The sequence below is a fragment of the Poecilia formosa genome, unplaced genomic scaffold (assembly GCF_000485575.1).
Source record: "Poecilia formosa unplaced genomic scaffold, Poecilia_formosa-5.1.2 Scaffold21, whole genome shotgun sequence".
Lineage (NCBI taxonomy): Eukaryota > Metazoa > Chordata > Actinopteri > Cyprinodontiformes > Poeciliidae > Poecilia > Poecilia formosa.
Window position 1 is genome coordinate 3262892 of NW_006799960.1, and position 24248 is coordinate 3287139.

Consider the following 24248-nt stretch of genomic DNA (forward strand, 5'->3'; position numbering starts at 1 on the left):
TCCCCCCCCCCCCCCCCCCCAAAAAAAAAAAAAAAAAAAAAAAAAAAAGATCCGACTTGGTTGTCATTTATTTTTATGTGTGCACCAAAATTGTGGAGACGATAAATTATTTATATACTGAGCAAACATGCAGTTCAACACTCCAGTTACCAACAAACATACGTCTTTCTTCTGAAACCTCAAAACAGGAACACAAATTTGAAACCAAACCGAGAAATGCCTGCAAATTTCTCCTCCGTCTGCGTCGAAGCTGCTGTGTTTTTTTTACAACATGCTGTTTATCTGTCTGCCTTTGACATATGGGGAGATGTTTGTTTTCTTTGCCTCTGTAATTCAAAACAGACTAACATTCCTTCAACCCTGAATCCCCCCCCCAAAAAAAAAAAAAAAAAAGAAGGAGGGCTGGGGTTGGATAAACAACTTCACCGTGCAAACATTTGCCTCTCAAATATCCGTCACTGGATACACAAGCCACTTGTTAATCTAAAACATTGTGGCGTTTAAGTGTTATTGATGTTAAAGAACAGCGTTTTTAATAGAAGATTACAGAAATTAGCTTGTTGAAGGCGGGTGAAAAAGGCCGACCGAACATAAGATTTCCCCTTGTGCAGATGACATTTCATTTTTTATTTCAAATCTCCATTTCAAGCCTCAATGAAACCGAAGTAGAAATGTTTCCAGACACGCAAAAAAACAAAACAACAACATGTTTTTGCTCATTTGGAGGTGCCGGGGTCATGATTGGGTTTTTTCCTACAGTCTCAAGCTCCGGAATAGCGACTGAAGGACTGAGATCGCCGACAGAAATGACTGAAATGGGTTTCCTTCACGAGGTGTGAAGCTTAGAGTAGAGCCGCGGCTGCTCCACATCAAGAGGAGCCGGTTGAAGTGACTCAGGCATCTGGCCTCCTGGACGCCTCCCTGGTGAGGTGTTACGGACACGTCCCAGCAGGAGGAGACCCAGGACACGCTGGAGAGACTGTGTTTCGCCTTGGGATTCACACGGAGGGATCTGGCCCAAGCGGCCGGGGACGGGGGAAGTCCGCATCCCCCTGTGCGCCGACCCCGGGATCAGAGGAAGACAACGGACGGAGGGATTCAGTCAAGGACGTTTCCCTCGTCTCCCTATTAAGTTCTTGCCCCTCTCTGTCTGTGGATAAAACTACAGTCAAACTGCTTCCACTGAACAAAAGATTTCGCCCTGCACGGCGCTTCATCTATTCATGAGGCGACTCTGGACACGACTCAGCCGGTGTGCTGCTGTCTTTCGTTCATCTGCTGTAATTACATCACTGGTTTCCCCTAAGAGGCTGTTTATTGTTTTTATGCAGAAAGAAAAAAAAAAAAAAAGCCCCTCAGAGTTTCCCCTCCTTGCTCTTCTGTCAATCAAACTTTTGTTAAAGACTCTGATTTCATTTTGGCAAGATGCCGTCCCCCTGGCTACACACACACACACACACATACACTTTATAGCAGAAATGCAAGCACATGGCAATCATCTGTCCCCTTAGCATTGTTTCGTCTCGACTGTGTTGTGTGTTACGGAGTGTGTGTGCTCCTGAAGAAACCCTTCACAGTTAATTAATCAGGGGCTTCAAATGGTATTGTGCTGCCAAGAGAAAAAGACCACAGGAGGTGAACGCAGATTATCTGCTGTGAAGCCTCACCGCTACATATACCACAGGGTGGTGAAAAGCAATTTGATTTTCCAGAAAACCACAAATTTTTACAGTCAGGCAAAGATAACCTGAGTTAGAGGATTTCAACCGATGGTTTTTATTTATCCAAGCCAAACTTTTTTTTTTTTTTTTTTTTTGCATTAATCTCGGTTTTCTTTAACAGTTTGACAAAACTGAGCATACCTGTAGATGGTAAATACTTTTCACAGCTTGTGTGAGTGCATCTTCCCTTCTGCTCAAACTCCTCCAAGTTCTTGTTTAACTTTTCATCTGAAACCTTCGTCCATCTTCAGCTTCCCCCCCCCATTTCTTAAAAGTTTTTCCACCTCCCACCGAGACCCAATCCATCAGCGCCGAAACTCCAAGAGGGGACACGAAGCCAAAATGATCTCTTTGTGTTTCTCTGTTGCAGATATATAAAAAATCATTAAAAAGGTGCAATGGGGCGACTGAGAGGGAACGGAGAGCAGTAAAAATGAAGAGTGAAAGTGTGGAACGTGAGGAGGTAAAGAAAAATCGCTGCGAAAGAGCAGGACGGGAAGAAGGAAAGGAAGCCGAAAACGAGACACAGATGGATGATCGTGTCAGGGAAGCGGAACATAGCAGCGCCGATAAGAGGAGGAAGCACAACACGATGTATACCTGAAAAATAATAAGTGACAGTGAGCTGTCAGGGTGAGTGAAAATGAGACAAAATGAAATGATGGGTGAGAAAAAGAGCGCTCTGTAAGTGTGTGTGTGTGTGTGTGTGTGTGTGTGTGTGTAAAAAAGAAAGCAGTATGTTCCATTTTGTTCCGTCCCTGAGAGTGTGGATCAGAATCAGGCTGAATAATAACACTGATGTGTAGAGGAGATGTCCATCTGGCAGGCGGCAACTCAGAGTTCCTTCATCTTCTGTTAGGTCAACAATAATGTCTTAAAATAATAATAATAATAATAATAAAAAACGACATTTTTCTCTTTAATTATGCCCTCCATCTGGACTCTACTGTCATCCACACCCACACTTAAACAAAAAAAAAAGAAGAAAAAAAAGTTGTTTTTCAGAGGAAAAGCTGTTTCATTTAACTTCTACACCATCTTATTATTTGGGCTTGTTTCACAGTCGCAGAACCTGAGGAACTTGACATTGTTAAGCAGATCCAGAGTTCCTGTTTGGACATAATTTGCTTAATAACGAAGTAATCTGTTTGACAGAGGCTTGGATGGAAGTTTTTCATCTATGGCCCAATGATCCCAAAAGAAAAAGAAAAAAAAACAGCAGCAGATCGTAACAAAATGGCTGAAAAAGAAGCGAATTAAGGTGTTGCAACGGCTCAGTCAAAGTCCAGAATAAAAAGAAGAAACAAACGACTGCAAATCTCAAAGAGCTGCAGTAATGTTGGACTGAGCTGTCACTGTAAATGTGGTTTGTAGTTACTGCTGTTAAATTGATGACTTAATCACTTGCCTAATAAATATTACATGGTGGAATCTGTTAAGTATTAACAGATGAAGTTAAATACTTTAGAGCTTAAAAAGTTGGTTAATGATCACTTTCATTACGTCCTGACATAAGGGTGCATTTTCTTTGACGTCAGGACAATGACTTATATCAAAAGTAGTTTTAATCCATTTGCTTTCTTGCATTTCAGCTTCTGAGCCGATCTAGTGAACTCACCTTGCGCTTGCGCGGGATGGGCTCGTCGAACAGCAGACTGCTGCCGTCCTGCTCGTCCAGGCTCGGGTCCTCCGCCCCCGCCGGGTTGGACCCCACGCCGCCCACGCTTGGCACACGGAAGGGCTTGAAGCTGTCAGCAGAGAGCGGCGGCGAAGGTGTGGACGGATTGGACTGGTCGCTGGGCGCGGACCAGCTCCAGTAGCCTCCCGAGGAGCTGTTGCTGGACGGGGTGAAGGGCCCAGCGGAGCCGTTGTCCTTCCACGAACCGCTCAGGCCCTCTGCGGAGACGAAGGAGGGACGGGGCAGAGGGGCGGAGAGGGAAGCGGGTTGACACAGCAATAAGACGATGGACATGGCTCGAGATGTTTCAGACTGCGGTATGGAGGAATATTTTTAAGAGTCCACCAAAAAATACTCTTCATCATAACTCAGAGTTTTAGATATATTTGAATAACTCTCATAGTGAACAATATATTTTAAAAACTATACAGAATTTGACAACAACGTTTATATAATTGTGGTATACGTGCCGTTAAAATTATTTTTAAAAAAGTTTCTAAATGTGGAAACTAACGGTTGTTCCCCCAAAGTCTTGCGACAAAAATCGGTTCTTCGAATTATTGACTCACAGGGACATTTCTTGATTTTATTTTTAAATCATGTTTTCTATTCCACTTCACAAAATAACACAAGTAAAAAAACAAACAAAAAAACACCTAGAGAAGTTTGTAGTTCCAACTAAACAAAACATGGGAAAGGAATACTTCTGTAAGTCGTTGCGCTTTACATGGATGACAGAGAGAGGAGAGTCACGCAAGTTCAACTTCATTTCCACTTCACACAGACGGAGCCCGAACCTATACGGTTAACTTCCCCGTTCTGTGATTCCACCGAGACAATAACAAGGTCTTGCTTTTACAGATCAAAGAAGCATTTCCTTTGAATACCAACTACAAAAGACATCTCATTTTAGCAAAAAAACGATACAAGCCGGGCGAAGCGTTGAGTATCTGTGTGTGTATTTAACAGTTAGTGAGAGAGACCCAGTTTTGTTCAGTAAACAGCTTCCCAGCAGCGAGTCTCTTCTCTCGTACTTTTACTTTACAGCAGCAGCAGTACTTTACAAAGACTTCAAAGCGTCTGATCTTTTATGTAAAAAAAAAATAAATAAAAATATGCGTTTATGTTTGAGGTGGAGAAAAATGAAGTACAATAAGCAAAAATTCAATTATTACAAGTGCATTTTCAAGTAAATGTCAGCGTGAACATTCATCTAACATCTGTTGTTGTTCGAGCCTGCCGTCTTTTGTAAAAAAGCTAATTGCACATTTTCAAACGCGTGGGCGTGACGTCTGCGGAAAAACGGCCACTTAAGACCGGGATCTCAAAATCAAGGGACGGATATATGCAGAGAGGCTGGCGTCATGCTTGGTTGAACGGACAATCTTGTGGCGGCGTAGATGGAAAAATTAAAAAATTGCAGCACATGTTTACATTTTGGATTCCTGCCGCTACGTTGAGTGGGCCCAGCTCCAGCATGTGTGTGCTTCTCTGTGGATTTTCCCCAAATTCAACGATGAAGCAATCCAACAAGCACAGCAGGCGGTGGTAATCTATCAGCCGAAGCTTCTGCGTGCATTCACAAGATAACAGCTGTGAGGGAGGGAAAACATCGGCGCGGAGAGGAGCGTACAAATTACCGGGCCGGCGTGAAGCCACGTCTCCGTGTTTTGTGAACGCGGAGAGTCGGGTTCCTTCGTCTAGAGCCGCGTTTGTCGGACGTGCAACTCACCGCTGACTTTGACCGGCGGACTCCTGACCAGCGGGCTGGTGGAGAGGCTCGTCAGCACCATGGCGGCCGTCACTTTGTCCATGTCCACCTCCTCCTCTGACCGTCTGTGAAACAGAACAGAAAGGGAAGAAGTCCTGAGTATCTTCTGATTCCAGACGGTTTATGTTGACCATGGGAACTTATTTGAAAACTTTTTCCACACATGCTGTAAAATTTATCCCACACAATTAAACTATGAACAAAAAAAACCAAAAAAAATCTGAGAGAAAAACATAAAAAAAATGTTCAATGCTCAAAATTTTAAGCTTAGTTTTATGAACCACATCTGGATGCTTAATTAGGAAAGACACCTGTAGAGCTGCACAAAGTATCTAATTGCAACATCACTGCGTGCAATACTGCAAAAGTGCAAAGAACTCATCGGATTAAATTTTTGTTATATTCATCTTATCCTTATGATTTCTGGTCTGTTTACTCAACAGCCCTGAACGCATCAGACTGCATGGATATTTTGGTGGCTGGATGTTACTCTAAGGACATTGTGGAGAAAGACGAGAACTGTCGGGTTATTTCCAATTGTTTCCATCGTTTAAATATTAATCAGTTGTATCGCATTTCCATGTTTTCCTTAAATCATGCAGCTTACTGATAATTTCAGAAAGAACGCCGACTTCAAAAAAAAACACAATGTGTGCTTGTGTTTCTCGCGTCCTTCAGCCAGATGTTTCAGATAAGACGCAGAAACTTGTGGTCTGCAGACTACTGCTCTGTCTGCAACATGCGCCACTAATTACATTCAAGTGTTTGTTTTGTTAAGCCCTTTGTGAGTGACTGATGCAATTGCTCAGACCCCACTGGAAATATCCAAGAGCCAGAATGTGGTGTTTTGCAGAGACCAAAATAAATTATAAATATTTGCTTTGTCTAAGTGAAATGGACAAACCGAAGCCGAGTAGATGGATGTCTTTAAACCTCTGGCACGCACCAGTCCTACGAGTAAAACACAATCTGTGATCAAAAGAGATGTCAATACCTTCATCGCCGACGCTCTTCTACCTGAGCTGTAATCTCACCATTAATAAGACAAGCACCGTGCATTCAAACGCGTCGGTCTTTGATGGTGTGTGGATGTCAAGCCATCACACACGATCCGTGGAGGAACAAGACATCAGCCAGCTCAGATTTTCATAACAGACGAGTTTAAAAAAAAAAAAAACAACCCAACAACAACCGCGTCTGCGCTGCAACGCGTACAGTAGGAGCAACGTTGAAACGAACACCCTGTTGTTTACTTGAGCAAGAAAATTCCAACAAAACCAAACCAATGTCCGATTTGTGTGGACCAAACCAGTTTGAAGTTGCAACCACATTAAGTCACCGACTTGCTGTGGTTGCAGCAGTGGTCACATCAGTGGTGATCATTTACTCCAAACATGGCGGTTCATTATTTTTGAACATTTAAAGGAAGAGCAACTTTGAACCAAAAACGGCTCAAACCGGTTGAAGAAATCTATTTTCAGAAGAAAACTGGATGACGGAGTGTGACTTCATAAACACATATCTATGTATTCTAGGTGGATTTTCAAGATTAGTAAAAATGTTTTCAATTACACAAATAGTTGATCGGGTCAAGTTTTTAACATACCTAACAGAAATTGGATTTGATACTTCTATACACGAGTTTCCATTTGAACTCTATTTGTATTTTTTAATCGTAATTTCAAGAATAAATGACAATGTTTACTTTGAAAAACAAGCCCAACAGAATGTTTTGATTAAACAATAAATTGGTCCACTGGAATCTTTAAAATAGAAAACTCTACAGCAATAAACAAGGGGGAAAAAAAGGTATTTTGTTTGACATTTATGGAAAAAAAAAATTAAGCATTTTTGTGACCTAATATTAAGTCAAAAGCAAACAACACTATTACAAACTTCAATGTGATGAACGAGGTTTATTTTTCATAGGCTTAGTGCTTAGATGCACCTGGAGATGAATAAAAATATGCGTTTCAAACTTTACAAATAAGGATAAAACACCAAGCCGAAGTCGTAAACAAGCCCTGAAAGCATTTCCTGCCGTTGCAAGGAAAGGCTGCCCTTGAACACACACTGAGGATGACCTCCAAGTGACGGCTTCAGAGAACTTGTTACACAAAGCCTTCAGCTTCAATGCACAATGGAGTCATTTGTTTATTATTCAAGGCAAAAACATGCAAGAAAAACTAGTTTTCTGTACAATTGTATTTTTTTGTCCGTTTTTTTAGCATTAAACACACTTCTAGTTTAAGGTTTGTTGGTGTTTAAATACACATGAAACTGGCATATTACATGATGCTTAAATAACCGATTACAGCTAGCCTGATCACACTGCCAGATCCGCACTGGAGAGGCTTCTCTTTGTTTCTGTTTGTTCCACTCAGACCTCCGATGGTCACTTTGTGTGTTTCTCCAAATGTGTTTATTGGGCTTTTATTTTGGCAGCCTGAGCTCCAGTGAGAACTGAGGGTCTGTGTTCCCCAGTCCAGAGCTGAGGGGGATTTCCAGAGCTCCCTCCTAAACACAAACAGACCTCAGAGGGATTATTGTCAAGAGCTACTTTCATTTAAGGCTAAACAGTTGAAGCTAATGTTCAAAAGATTCCTAAACAAGGTTTTGTGTCCGTTATCATTAAAAACATGTGGTGTGTAAAAACAATACCGCAGCAGAAACAATGATAAGCCTGTTCTATCAAACTAGACTTATCAAGTGCTACTTACATCACAGCTTTTTTTTTTTTTTTTTTGGCTTTTGCAATTTCTCATTGTTTGGCATCTGACTGTTTTCAGGTAAGAACTGATACAGTCTGCCAAGGGTTTTTATGAGCTAATCATGAATAAATTGTTAATAGTTGTAATCGTTCTTTGACCTTTGGATCAGGAGTGCACGGATTGGTCAAGCATCAACTGGAAATCTCTACAACGGCTACATTCTTTAAAAACACACTTCCAGAAATCCAAACTCGTTTCTGGAGAGAGTTGAACTTCACCAAGGTTTCCCTTTGATACAGATTCTGGTCATAACCTTCATGGACAACATTTCTAGGTGCAGTCAAGGTGTTGACGGGATCAATTTTGGTTCTGTTGGCTTAATGAGACTGCAATCTCCAGCTTTCCCCTGGAGACGTTCACAGCCAATTATGAAGCGGCCAGGATGAGAATCAGTCCAAAAAGTCCGAGAACATTGTTCTGATACATACAACAGTGGCGTGTTTTCTCTAGCTTGGAGATAAGGTGCTGTTCCAAGTGAAGGAGTTTAGGTATCTCGGGGTCTTGTATTTTAAGAGTAGCAGAAATCGATAGGTGGATTGGTGTGGCAAGTACAGTGATGTGTAAGCTGTACTAGTCTGTAAAGACAGAACTGAGTCAAAAGGCCAGTTGATTTATGCTCCTACCCTCATCTATGGTGATGAGCTCTGGGTAGTGACCAAAGAACAAGATTGTTGATACAAGCGACCAATTCACTTTCCGCTGCAGCGTGTGTGGGCTCTTCCTTAGAGATAGGGTGAGACGCTCAATCATCTGGGAGGGGCTCAGCGTTGGGGCTGGCCTGGGAACGCCTTGAGATTCCCCCGCAAGGGCTGGCCCAAGAGGCAGTGAGAGGGATGTCATGATGTCCCTGATTACTCTGCTGCCCCTCTGACTTGAATCCAGATTAAGCTCAGGATAATTCATGGATTAATGGAACTTTCCCGATAAGTTTTTGATCAAAATTGAAAGGATTCTCTTAAGCCTCCCCGCCCCCCGAAAAACACAAACTTTCTGAAATCTGTAAACTTGAGACAATGAAAAGTTTTCAGTTTCCCCCAAATTATGCCTAAAATGTTGCCCTCTGTCTATGGATAGAATGTAACATTACACCAAAAACATAAATCCGTAAGTAATATTTTAGGAAATGGGCACAAAACCGTTTGTTGACAGGCCCGCATGGAGTAAAGACGTTACGAAATGAGAACGTGTGGATATGAAAAGGCAGTATAAATTGGTAAAAGTTAAATCCAACAAGAGCTGGTGCACAAAACAACAAAAGATTCATTAAATGATTTATTTTTCAAATCACTCGCTCGTTTAACGCATATAAGCACATCTGCTCTGTGAATTTGCAACATAATTCAAGTTGCAGGCAGACTCCTAAAACTTAGCATCTCCTCATTAATACTTCAGTTGTGATTGAATTCCATAATTAAAAGCTTATTTACACGGGCAAAGCACAAGCTATGAGGGAAGAGAGAGAGAGAGAAAAAAAAGTGTTGGCCAACAAAGAAAGAGGCTCAGCCTCCATTAGCTGATGGCTAATTTATAACCCTTTCTGCTGCTAAATATGATGTCATTACAGCTTGCACATGAATCAAGGAAGGAAGCTGCACACACAGCTGTCACTTTTCCCCGTAACCCCCTCCGGCCCGCTTCGCTGTAAAACGCTGTCCTGGTCACCTTGGGAGGGCATCGACTGACTGCAGATATTATCTCCACTGCAACAGTGTCAGAAAATAATTACCGACAGATTTGTCTGTCTTGAAAAGCAAACGAGTCGATCTTAGGAAAACAGATTAGGAAGAGTAATAATTAGGATGTGATGTTTTGAGAGAGGGGGGAGAGGTGTGAAAACAAACAAACAAACAAACCAAATCACATCATTAGAGGTTTTGTCAAACTTAAACTGGTTATTATGTATTTAATTAACCTGCGCGTGTGTTTGATGGCTCTGTTAGGTGCATGATGCATGGATTAATGTATTGCTAAGTGAATTCTGAGAAATGAGTTTCATTCGTTTGAACTTTTTGAGTCAGTGTTTTAATCTTCTCACTTTAATCATCTGCAATAAAGCGTGTTCTTGGATCTAACCCCCCCCCACACGAGACTTCCTGGAAGGGACATTATCCAGAATGTATATGGTGGCATTAACACAACTCTGCAGTGGGTGTTAAGAGCTTGTTTACTAAAGCAGATTGTACGAAATAGATCCATGTAATTTCATCTTGCTGCAGGCAGCTCATAAATAGAGAGTAAAATTACACATGAGATGCTGTTAATGTGGTTACAGTCAATGAGAGACTGACGAGACTTTCTTTAACTAAAACAAACACTTTAATTTGAACGTATGCTTTTAATGTACTGACAGCATTCAGAATAAATGATCTTTAAAACCTTTTTATATTTTTAACTGCATCATACTTGACCTACAAAAAAAGGTTTTTCTCTTTGCTCACAGAGACTCTGAGGGAAAATATTTTCAATAAAGACAGAAAGGCAGCATATAGATTGAATCTGATCCCAATGTATTTTTAATGCATAGCTATTGTTTTAATAAGGGATAGTTGCACATTGGCAGAATAAGTTTAATTTGCGTCAACACTGACAAAATAAGAGGTACACCAAACACGTAAAAGAAAAGTTCTCAAAGTTCTCATATGTGAAAAGTTGAGCCGTAACAATTACCAAAAATCAGCCTGCAGATAATAATAATCAATCGTTTAACTGACCGTTGCAGCTCCGCACACAATCCTGTCAAGCGGCAGCAGAGTTAAAAAACCGAATGGGCTGATCGAATTTGATGGATGCTTTTTGACAAATAAAGAGAAACAGTAGGAGGGTCGTGTCAGAGAGATGCTGATCAGTCAAAAACTCCCACACAGCTCTTAGGCGAGGTCTTATCAAGATAAAACAAGTGAGGCCAAATGTGAGAAGACAAAAGTTGAGCTGGACTACAAAAGAGTTACTGTGTGTTTCATGTACCTTCCTGATTTGATGCAGATGTAACCCATTAATTATCTGTTTAGACAGAATAAGTACTGTAAAGTCTTGAAATTGTGTTATCCCACTGTCAGCTGATTTGATGTTTGTCCTAATTATGTTTCTATATGCAAATGAGAGAGCAACATTATCTCACAAAACAAATAGTGGAAAAACAGTATTTCCTTTATCCCTGGCACATGATCCATCATGTCTGCCAGGACGTCGAGTGCAGAAAAGACTTAAAAGCAAAGAATCGAGCATCAGCAAATCTTTCTCATTTCCAAACTGATGTGAAAAGGAAACCAGCATGAAGAATATCTTGTTCCATATTTGTATAATTTTAATAAACATTAGTTTGACATAAATATTGTATGCATCTTTTTTATTTATGCTAATTCTTAGTTTTTATATTGATGCTTATTTGTCTAAGTTACAATTTTTATTTGTCTACTTAAATTACAACACACAAATATTGTCTGATTTCTACTATTTATGTTTTACTCATTTATTTATTGGCATTCCCACTTATTTAGCTGGTATTTTATAAATTTTTACTGCTACCCATTCATTTTATTACATATTTACATATTTATTGACTGATAACGAGCTATTTATATCGCTCACTTACCCATCAAAAATAAACTTCTCAGTTTATTTGAATGTATTTTTGAATTTGATTTAATTTTCATTTATTCCTTTATCCCCTTTCATATTGATGCACGTAGTTACACACTTACGCAATAATATTCTTCACATTTTACAGTCAGGTATCAACAACAACACAGGAACACATTTTAATTATTCAGATCAAGACTTTAACCCAAAGCAAGAACTAGAGGCAACAACAAGCAGAAGAGTTTTTAAAAAGCATAAAAGAAAAAAGAGGAGAGAATCAGGAGCTGGTGGATCTCACTGAAGATAAAAAAAGTATGAAGATCACAGATTGATGCTGAGGAAAATCCAAACCATGTGAAACTATGAACCTTTAAAGTTAAAATGTGAAGCCGCGATACGTCGCAGTCGGTGAAACCGGTAAAGCAACAGCTCCCTCTTCAGGGGTTCTGATGAGTTTGGTGGGAGATCTGGATGTTTGCCAGCCTGCCACTGAAACATCTGTCTGCTTATCTGTGCCAGATGTTTACATTTGTTGTACCTCCCCGCCCAGATGTGTGTCTACCTTTAAAAGACGGCACAAGTGAAATAAATGCAGCAAAGGAGCTGAAAGAAAACAAGTGAGACAGGAGGCAGGGCTGCGTACGTGTGCATGTGTGCGTGTGCGTGTGTGTGTGTGTGTGTGTGTGTGTGTGTGAAAAGGGCTGAAGGCGAGTCCCTACCATTGTGCGGGGACAGACAGTGTCAAGTTTCAAGCAAAACACAGAGCCGGGAGAGAAAATAACAGGAGTTCATGTTACTGTGACTGTCTAGATTTGACAGATAAATGGGGAGCCAATGAAATGCAGAGATGAGGTTGCTTTTTCCACCATGTTTTTAATTTAAAGTGGATTGTGGAAACAGAAATACATGTGGCCGTATTTCTTTTATAGGTAGTAAAATATATATTAAAGAACAATAGTTGATATATTATTGGCAAGATAAACTTGGGTCCTGGTCCAGAGTTCTTCGTCACAGTGCCTGCTGCAACTGTAAATACATGCACTTAAGCTCATAATCCTTTGTACACCTGGGTGATTTATATTAACAATTATTTTCATTCCACTTAGAAGTTTGCTTCTGGTAAGAACTGAGACGTCTGAGGTTTAAAGTTTGCTGTTGCTATAATCTTCAGTTCCATCCACAGATTATTTATTATTGTAGGTCATGAGCTATTTTCTTGTATCCATGTCCTGATGTTTGACAATTTTTCTTCCTTTTATTGCATCCTGTTATGTCTTTCCCACTTTGAGGAGTGTTTAAGAACAAAGTAGAAAGAAAAATGAAGTCTTAACACAAAAGTTATCCACATTTAGTTCATGGAAAGTATTAGATGGTAAAATGGTGCCAGTGATTTATAAAAATAAAATGAGTTCTGGAAACTTTTCCCCCAATGAGTAAATGGATTAATTGCAATTTCTCATATGTTACATGACATTTTACATGAATGCAGTATTAGTTCAAGTATTTGTCGTGTGTTGTTTACAGAGCCTTTTGCACTACTTTGGAAAACAACAAGTGTCTGAGCTTTGTCCAATACTCTTGTTTTTATTTTGTAAAAACATTTCATTATAAAGTCTTTTTTTATGTATTTATGCATTTGTTTTTGTTCATCTTCTGTGATGAAAGTAACTGAAAGTTTTCTTATTTCACTTTAGATAAGAGTCATCATTTAGTTTCCCTTTAGATTGAATGCAGTATTGAATTGAAATGAACTAAATCCAGTGTTTTTTGGAACATTAATGAGTTTTGTCAAATGTTTTCCACACCTCTGCCACAAAATTTTTAGAATAAGGTCACACTATAAAATAATAATAAAATATTACAGCATAAAAAGTACACTTTGCCTTCTTCTGAAACTATTCTGAATATTTACCAGATTACTTGTTTTTACTTTACATTCAAGTTGGTTCCAGGTAAAACCTGAAGAATCTGAAAAAAAAAAATCCTTCACTTTAGGTCACAAGTTTTCAAATTACAACACTAAATGTAGAAAAAGAAAGACTTCAAACGGAGTCGTCTACTTTGCAAAAAAACGGTTTCCTGCACAAGGTAAAGAAAGTTTTTAATTTAATGTAAAGTCAGGAAAAAAAATCTAAAGAATTTCTAAAACAATCCTAAAATGTTTTTTTTTTTTTTTTTTTTTGTTTTTTTTTTTTTTTTCCCCTGTGCCTACAGCTAACTTTGTCCTAACTCTGGCTAAATGGGCCATGGTCAGTCTTTGCACACACAGCTATGCACACAGTCTGGCAGAGCCAGTTTCCATGTCACCCAGAACACCATCAATCATTTCTAATAAAGGCAGCTGAAATGCGGGGAGGGAACAGGAATCCCCCTGAAACACAGGCCAGCGCTGCCGAGAACACCAGAACTCCTCTCTCTTCTTCAGCTCCTCTTCCTCCCTGCACCCCTACCGGACTCACTTTCTATACTCTCAGGATACTTCATGCATAGCAAACCTTTCCCCCCCTACAAACACTTTGTACTTGTTTGACATATTTGCCACAGATCAGAGCTGTAGACAGTAAGGGAGAGAAACTGTGTTTATGAAGAGCTGGGAGAGCGTTTTGGTTGGCTTACTTCTTTGATATTGCCTAATTCAGGGAGGTATTCTCATATATATATATAACAGTCGCTGGACTATGCAGCCTATTTCTTTCTCAATAAGCTCTAATAAATATGAAAGCTCTGATTTCTATCTGTCACATAAACAGTATCAAATCAAAGAAAATCTGCTTATGAAACCCAGCTAATAACCGTGAAGGGTAGATGAGTCTAAGCAGACTTCACTCAAGGTTTTAGCAAACAAAAACCCTTTCAAACACCAAATACATAATGTGTTAGATTTAAACATCAAGTTGCCTCAGTTTTCTGCGGCATATATCAAAGAAATTGCTATGCATAATATGTCATATATAGGAAAGGCTGAATGCAAAGTCTAGAAAAGCACTGCCAACAGCTGCCGGGAAGTGTTTGCTGTAAATGTGAGCACATGGCATGAAGGGAAAAATGGTTTTATGGTTGCAACAGGAATTTTATGGCACAAAGAGAGTGTGCTAAATGTATATTTTAGCCCTGTCATTTATTTATCTATTTATTGTTTCTGGTCAAACTACAGCTTAAACATGCCAGTATTTCCTTTAACATTATAGTTAAATATCAGTAATACCAGACCACAACAAGTTCACTTGAGGCTGCCTTTCATATAGAACAAGTCCATAACTTTGGTGTCTACATACATTAGTCTTCTCTGCTCCTTGTATTACATAACATACACAAGGCTTGTGTCACCAGCACAATTTTATAAAAATTCTGCTCTTTCAAAATAACTAAAATACTTTTCTTATAGTTTAAAGTAATGCTAATAAAATGCCAGAGAAAGTTGTGGAGTGAGTAGAGATGTCTCTGACTTTCTAGAGTGCCATATGGCTTGATGTTTTGACATCAAATACCCATTGAGGATCTTTAACCCTCCTGCAGTCCTGAGTGGGGATCCAGTGGACCCCAACATGAGCCTTTTACTCTGCCGCACAGTCCGGGCGGAGTCGCACTGACCTCATATGCGCTTTTATAAGGTTTTTTTTTTTCGTGGTTTGGGGAACCGACAGATCAACACCCCTATTGCTTCCCCATTGTCCGACCGTGACATCTGCTGTGCTCTTCCTGAGTGCTGCACCAAGACTGCAAGAGGATTATACAAAATTCAATTCTTCCCAGTAAAAAATTATATTTCGGATATCTACAATGGCATTCTATGTATCCACAAGTCACATTTCAACTATGTCAAATATAGCTTTTTTCTAGCTAAAAATAAGGGATTTTAAGACAATTATAGACTTCTTCATATCAGGACTGCATAGTATCAAGAAAATATTTAATAAAAACGTATAGACCGATATTGATTAAGATAATAATTTTGTCAATGCCTCCGTGTAGTTTAAGTGTTTTAGATTTTGACATGTCTGCAGTGATCATGTATTGGAAGCCTCTACTACAGACTACGTATAACTACAGAACAACTTTATCTTCCTACCTGTAACAACATATTGATGCAGCTGGTTTCCAGCATGGTGGGACATGAGCAACAGACATCGCTTCCCTTCACTCAGACACTAAATTGTGACCAAAACTGGTTTCTTTCAACACTGACAAAGGGGCTCCAGGAAGAAATGTCAGGATACCCTCATCCAGACTTGATACATTGTACTAAAACATGTAAAAGAGGTTGGTTTTAAGTTAGTACCTATTCAGTGAAATTGCTAATCTAATCTAACACCAACTTTGTAGTTAAGAGTGGAAGCAGAAATGTAATACCCATTGTTTAATTTGAACTTGAATTTACCTCAATGTTGTAATCATAATTTTTAATCTGTAAGATCTTCCTGTCAAATTCTTGTTTAAACAAATCAAGAAGACTAAGCCAATAAGTCATTCTACTGAACTTTTGAGGTACAGTAACCTCGTACTGTAAACAGGATAAACCATTCTAATGAAACTGGGATTGCTTGGTTCAAACCACAGCAGTACTTTGTGTTGGTCTACGACATATCGAAAAAAAAAATAAAGAAAAGGAAAAAAAAAAAGAGAAGAAATGCACTAATCTCGCAGCTGCAATGTGAAAACGTGAAAAACATCAAAGGGCATGAATACTTTTGCATGATACTGCATGTTATTAAATCTTTGTTTTGTTTTTACTGAGGACGATAAGTGAGTGAGATATCTATTGTACAGACTCCTCTCTCCTTGTACATCTAAATAATCCCTTTTTTGTAGACACAAAACCACACCAACATGTTCTGCTTAAGCCGTTTAAATCCTGCACACAAACTCCTGCACCAACTACAGGGTATCGGTTATTGAATTTGCTTTAAGCACTCGGTCACGAATGGATAACAATGGATGATGAAGCCATTGTGGTTGAACAATATTACTGAGAGCCACACTTGTGGTCAAGCAGGTTTTAGTTGGCTTTCTATAAAAATAAACTCAATCACTCAAAGATTAGACACAAAAACAAATGACTAACTGAAAATGTGAAGTTTTTAACAACTAGTAGACAGTTACGGCTTAGGCCCTCCGGTAAGAGAAGAGATGCGACATGATTTAGCTGTAGCCAAACACACTTCATATGTCAGTGTATGCTTCTACTGTATGTGTTTGCACAGTCCAAACAGTGGACCAGATATTTATGTTGTTTTTCTTTTGTATTTGTCCTTTCCTGCTGTGCGAACACAGAGCTCCTCCATTCAGGAAACAGACAGATTTGTTGACGTTCTGATGCACAAGCAGCCTCTTTCTGTCATGCACCTCTTACGATGCACTGTAAAAAAAAAAAAATAAATTAAAAACCCAGCAAACTGTCTTTTAGCCATTAAATTAATGATAAGGTCACACAAATCTTCAATATCAAAGAAGACAAAGACAAAAACACACGGCCCTCTTTCCTGCTTTTCCTCTAAGCCCATTTCTTTTAAATCTAATAAGCATTTTCGTGCCAATCACCCCTGAGAGATGGAATATGCACCGACAAAAAGCCAGCTCAAACACCTCTGCTCCTATAAAATTGGAAATTAGATCATATATGTAAACAAAGACGGATGCACAGGGGAATAGCAATGATTTCTACTTGGACCTACAAACTTAACTTAATAAATGCACAAAGAAATCTGATTTAAAATGCCTTTCAGCTGCCACCCCCCCCTCAAAACATTGCCATAAAATAAAATGATTTTCACATCATCTAAGCAAAGTATCTTTGAGTTGCACTGACTCTCTTGTGACCTTACCAAGTGAGTGAGTATTCAAATCTACTTATTACAATATTTGAAGGACATCTATGCATCACTCGTGCTGAATTATAATCTACACAAGAACCTTCTGTGGTAGTCAGAACTTCTGCACAACAGCTAGAAATGCTAATCATATATCTTTTATCCATCCATGTATTAGAAATCGTCAAAGAATCTTTTAAGTCTTGAGATGTTAAAAAAATTATCTTGGGCACACATTTTTTCCAATCCAAGTTATCACAAGTAGCTGGAAATTACACTTTCTTTCCAGTACTAAAAGTTGGACATTTATTAAAACTAAATTTTAATCCAAAAGTACAATTAACAAAATAAATTCCGACTGATGAGACGAGAGTTGCTCAAATTATTTAGGGAGACAGAAAGCAGACCATAGAGGAAATGCCTTCTAAAATATAATTTACATTTCAAATTTTGTATGTTGTTTTCAAAGAAAAACATTATTTCACATTGCAGGGTTTCCCTTATAAGCCTGGCGGGCCACCAGGCTTTACTTGTGCCCCCACCAGGCTTAGCACTGTTAATTTATTTTAGCTTTTTTTTTTTAACGATTGCCTCTTTAAAAGACTTTATAGTTGGTGTTTAGGTACTAATCTTCCAGTCTTTCAATAATGCAGAGCTATTGAGTGATATTTTCAAATCTCCTGTCAACTATAAACACGTTTTACCTCAAAAACATGGCGGGCAGCTGGATGACTCCCCTAGCAACCCGAGCACCGGGCTTAGCAATTATTCCCACATTGTGGAAATTTTAATATCAATATTTTTATTTCTACATCACATCCCTCTTGTCATCATGTTTCGGGGTTGAATGTGTGGGTTGAGTGGGAGGATCTACACCTGAGCAGAATGAATAAATTGATCCCAGGTTATCATTGCTTTTTGATTTTTATCTTGCAGTAAATTATAAAAATAAAGAAATACATTTGTGAATTATTCAGAGTCCATGTATTCTTCTTAGATTTTCTTTTATCTCTAATGTAAACATATGAGGACAAAGGAAAAGCCAGACTGTGAGAAGCAATGGTTTTATTCATTCAGATGAAGCGATGGTTCTATTTGAAAACTGTTTTCAGATAGTGCGAGTTTATTGAGGAAAAGAGCTGCAGGGCAGAGACAGGGGCCTTAAGTGAATGTATGTGTCAGAGTGATGTATATAAGACCAGATTTGTTCCTACTTCGCATGAAATAAGAGATGAAAGTGAATGATCTTCCTTGCTGCTTTCTGCCTTTTAATAAGCCTTTTGACTGACACGTGTGCACGCTTCAAGACCGTGTCCTAGATTTCCAATGCAGGTAAGAGGCTCCTTTATATTGTCCGACCTTTGAAATGAGAGTGAAGACTTATAAACCCATCTGGATCAGTAGACTGCTGGATAGAGGGTCCGTTTAATGCAAGCCTCAGGCTGTTCATCATAAACAAACACCAGTAAAAAGGAGTCTAGCGAATCCTCTACACTGGTGAAAAAAAAAAAATCTTTCAAGCTTATCAGAAATTACATATTTACATATAATCACTTCAGCCATCTAGTTTTTTAAATGTTTGCATAAAAGTCAAATATAATTAGTCTAAAACTTCAATCTCTCAAATATTGAGTTTTTTCCTGTGCCATTGTGCATTATGTTCATACGTTACATTCACTTGACTGCTACGGGTGTACATGTAATGTCTGCAGGCTGGATTTATGGATTGTGTTGGTATGCAGGTGGTGTTGCTTGATTCTGTCTTTCTTTTGTATGTACATGGTTTTCCTTGAACTGAGCTAATCCCTTTTGTAGGTGCTATGCTTGCAGCTCAGCATGGTTTCTCCTGGTGCCTGAATCAAAAAGGAAGATGTAGACAAACTCATAGAGCTACACTAGACATGCCAAGGACAGGCAGACAATATGAGCTCTATGTCTATTTAATCTTTCTGGTATCATATAGCTGAAACACAAAGCAGAAACTAAAATCCCACCACATAAAAACACACATTCGCTCAAGATTGAGTTGACTTTATAGCCGTGTTATTGAAAACCAAACAGTTGCACCTTCAATTGCCATCACAATTTTTACTAACTGGTTTAAAAAGGAGTTCAGAACATTTTAGATACATTATCAAATATTTAAATCAATGGAATAGATAAAGTGAGAATGTAGTAGTCACAATTCAAGAAATATTTACAGGTATGTAGTTTTATTTTACAGAATTGCCCATTGTACGCAAATGCCCGTAAGACGGGAGGAATATCCAAATTATACAAAAATGTTTCAAACCTGTCTGGTTCGTCTTACTACCGATGACCTCAAAATATCCAGGCAGGATGATCGAGGAGGGAGATTAGAGAACAGCGGGAGGCATCGTAACATTAATTCGCACTTCCTTAATATGCACAACGAGCAGACTTCTGTAATTCAAAATAAACAAAACAGAAACGTCACAAAATATTCCCTTCTGTTGACCTTTCATGTGACAAGTGTGGACTTATTCAAGGGAGTCATATGTTCTGGAATTGCCCAAAGGTTTTAATTTATTGGAAAGATATAACTGAACTTTCAAATATATATATATAAAAAAAAACCAACATGGAACATAGTAAAGAATCTCATATGTTTGCCTATTGGCAAGAAGATTTTACTCAACTCGAGAGAACAAATAGTCCCAACTTGTTTCAGAAAAGGCAAAAAAAAAAAAGACAAAAAGTTCTATGAATATGGAAAAAACTCAGTTATTTTAAATGCCGCATATAGTATGATGGTGGAAATTAGAGCTAATTTTTGAATCATAACTCAAGAAAATAATTTTATTTTTTATTTTATATTTCTAAAGTTCCTATTTGTGCTATGAGTATTATTTGTTGTCATCAGGGTTTACATTCTCTCCAGATTCAAGTGTAACTCTGTGTATGTTCATGTAATTGGGTGGCTGTGAATCGGTAATGTTAAAGGTACCATTTGCATCATACTCCTTTTGACTTGTACATTACAGATGCCCAATTTACTGACATATTTGACATATGACAATAGATGGTGTAACTGAATATACACCGTTTAAAACTTCTGCTGTATGTTAAGTTAAAAAATGTTGGTCACTGTAAGACATTCAGTCAGACACACGACCATGAACGTATTTAAATAAGGCTTCTCAAATGTGCTGTATTCTAGTTGTGCATCATTAAATAGAAAAAAAAAATCAGGCAAAATCTAAGGAGGAGAATTGCGTACTATGGAGTCTGGTTCACCCTTGGGCATTATTTCCATATGCCTGAGGGTGCCACAGGCATCTGTTCAAAAAAAAAAAAGTTATATGCAAGTGTAAAAACGGTGGTAATGACCAGTCATCACACTGTTCAGGAAGGAGAGGATTCTGTTCCCGCAAGATGAGTTTTCTTTGTGAAATGTACAGAACAAACCAAGAAGATGCTGGCTGAAGCTGGTAAGAGTGTGTCATTAGCCACAGGAAAACGACTCCTCTTCTTACAGTCAGAGGAAATGGCCATTATTACAAAAGAAACATAAAAGGACAGACTACAATTTAGAAATAAGCTAAAGGATAAAGACCCTAATTTTTTCAGACATGTCCTCTGGTCTGATGAAATTATAACTGAAGTGGTTATAAAGGGGGAAGCTTGAAAGTTCGAGAATCCCCTCACAATGATGAAGCACAGCAGTGGCAGCTTCATGCTGAGTGGGCGTTTTGCTAAAAGAGGAACTGGTGCATTTTACCAAAGAGATGGTAAAATGCAGACCATTATGTGGAAATATTGAAGCAACATCTACAGACATCAGCTAGGAAGGTTAAAATGTGGATAAATTATGAATACAACTTTTTGGGGTGGTTGGGACTGTAACAAGTTAATTTTGATTAATTAATTACATAGATTAAAAAAAAAAAAAAAGATTAATCACAATTTATTACATTTTTTATTTTTATTTTTTTACATGCAAAAGTCCTGAGTGGGAACTTTTGTTGTGTGTTTCTACATATGGTTTTCTTTTAAAATGCATTTAATTTTTATTAATCAATTACAGACCCTGCAATTAACTTGATTAAAATTTTTAATCAAGTCCCACCACTAAATAAAAATACTGTAAGACATATAAATCATACATAGCATCTCTGCATTAGTTATTTAAAAAAAAAAATCTAATTTTTCAAAAACAAATGACCCCAGGATTAATTATGAAGACATGCTTAAAATGCAAATCATTATAATGAGAGAGAAGAATACACAAAAGAAGGTCAGTAGGAGCACAGATAACCCTTCTCTCACACACAGAGTCCAGTGGGTTTCCCCTGAATTGATGTTGCTGTATGCCTCTAATGAGTGGAGGGAATACACAAGATCTCACTGCTCCGAGCTACTCGCTTGGTCTTGTGTGTGTGTGTGCGTGTGTGTGCAAATCAGAAAATGTGTTATTTTCAGGATAAGTCTGACTCTGCTCACATCTATACATTTGCAGGAGCACATGAATTTGAATGAAGCCATGTGTCAAATTGCCAAATAATTTGAACAAAGGTTTAGCAATAACAGCCAAAAGGACTTTCAGAGATGGTTTATGGCTGATTTTTTTTCCAACCGTTACTTCTTTCCTGTACTCCTTCAATCTTTTTCTTATGTTTTTTTTGTTTTTGTTTCATAAAGATTGATCTTTCAGATGTAGCCTGAAGTCATCAGAGGGATTAGGAGAGAGGAATGAAGCATCTGAGCTCTGTCACATGTAAGTATCAGGTGATGCGTTTCCCAGTAGATCCATTAGGTCATTTTTCTGGCAGTGGTATAACACAATACGTTTGTGTTACCATCAGATTTCTGGGTCACGGCAAACTTTGTCGGTAAATACTTTTTTACTGAAGCAAAAAAATAAAAAAAATAAAAAAAATTAAGCAGTATATCTTGGAAAGAAACACTGTTTTAACAACAAAGAAAAAAAATGTTAAAGCACAAATGTTCTCATGTGCTATACAAATAAACTTGATTGACTGATCGATTGATTGACATGGTCTTGAAGTCAAATAAAATTTCAAATTATTCCGGCATAATAATTTTAAAGATTTTTCTTCAGTTTTTCTCATTCATCTTCAAGTCGGTATCAGCCAAAAAGCACCTTGTCTTTTGGCTGATTCTCTGCACAGAAGTTCACCAAAAAACCTTCACGAGTTGCTTCCAAACCACCAAAACTATTGGCCATCAGCAAAGTTTGTTCAACCAGTTTTTCTAAGGACTGTCTATGAAAGTTAGGGGCTTGTTTTGATGAACAGAAGCTTTGCGATCAGACTGACAAAGGAAACCTCCTCCCTCAGTTTCAGATTTCGATCAGGAATATGTTAATGACGATGCCTATTATCATACCAGGTCATAAGGTCGTGAAATGCTTGTGGGCTAATTCTTATAATCCTATCCACGTAACATAAAGTTCCTAGCAACCTTGTCCCTCTCCTATGTCCTACATTCCGTTTAGTAGATAAGTGTTTGTGCTTGAAAAAGTGTTTACTGATGCTGGTCGTAAGGATAGTGGAGGTCACCGGCATGAGTTGCCCTAAGTGCTCCTGCCTCTTCCTTTGCCCTCTGAACGCAGTCATTCTGCCAATAAATGCCATAAACCTTGAAGACAACCAAACGTGGGAACCTATTTTATCACCAGGCAGCTTGATCATAAACCTCTTGGCTGTAACCAGATCAGACACACCAAGACACTTCCACAGACACCTTCAACCCCTCCTTTCTCTCAGGAGACCAATATTCGCGCCGGGGGAGTGTAGATGTGTATTTCGGTGAGAGTGTAAGTGCATGTGTGTTCTAGATGAAGGTGGTCATAAAACGTCTGGATGGAGAGCCTTGTAAAACCTGGTCCAATCACCTGTCGACCATAACACGGGCAGAAAGGTGCAGGACAAAGGATGAGGCCTTCAACTCAATGTTTACCAAAATGCTCCTTTAATTCCAATTCTCCCTTCATAATAGCCTCTTCCCCTTTATTCTTCATCTGCATTTTTGTTGCTTTTTTTTTTGCTTAACTATGCAAAAATGAATCCCTTTATCCAGAAGAAATGCTGTTATACAATTTCCTTTCAAGGACATACATGATTTGTAAGTTACTTTGTGTAAAACTTGTAAACTGCATCACCCCTGCAATTCTGAGAAAAAGCAACAATTTCATCAATTTTGTGTATCTTTAGACACACCGTTTCTGATCATTAAATGACATCAGACAAATAAAGGGAAAATGCAATTTTGAATTATCAGGGAAAAGGGCTTTTCAAATCAACCCAGGCATACTGTACATGAAAAAGGAGTTGGCCTCTTATTGCATTGGCAGGACAAACTGCCCTTGAGTGTCTGTGATTATTGGCAGTGAGTCTTATGTTGCTGTGTTGGATTTTGGCCTATTGAATTGTTTTTGCAGGTTTCAGGTCTTGGCCAGCTTCAGGATTTAATCAATTTAAACCTTTGACTACATCATTACAACACCTTCCTTTGGTCTTTCTACTTTATTAGTTGTTATGAAGGGGACTTGCTAGTGTGCTGTGGATCACTGTACTGCTTCTAAACCCAGTACCATTTCACCTTTATGTCATGAACTGATGCTGCAGTTCAAGGATTTTCCGATAGAAAGCAGAATTCCTCATTTCATCAATCCTATCAAGTTTCCCAAGTGCCAAAGCAGCACAACAGCCCTAGATCATCACACTACCACCACCATGTAGCTTTGTTGTTTTGCAGACATGATAGTGAAAGATTTAATGCATATCTAGTCCATTAGCACCATAATAGATACAGATAAAAGTAAAGAAAATTATCCATTAATGAGGCAATTAAAACAAGCCAAAGCAGGAATGGATGACCTTTTTTCAGGTTTTTCTTGGCAATGAAAGAAGTAGAAGTGTTTTTAGAGGGAGTGGA

The 24248-nt window shown here is 38.5% G+C and overlaps 1 protein-coding gene across 2 annotated transcripts in view; it reads right to left on the bottom strand.

Moving 5' to 3' along the window:
* The window catches only part of znf704 (zinc finger protein 704), a 51111-nt gene that overhangs the window by 4161 nt on the left and 22702 nt on the right, over nucleotides 1–24248 (bottom strand). For both annotated transcript variants that reach the window (XM_007547757.2, XM_007547756.2), the window contains exons 3-4: nucleotides 5132–5235; nucleotides 3340–3617 (exon numbers count right to left, since the gene is read on the bottom strand). In XM_007547757.2, the coding sequence (XP_007547819.1) occupies nucleotides 3340–3617; nucleotides 5132–5235 (382 nt within the window). The remainder of the gene's footprint in view (nucleotides 1–3339; nucleotides 3618–5131; nucleotides 5236–24248) is intronic.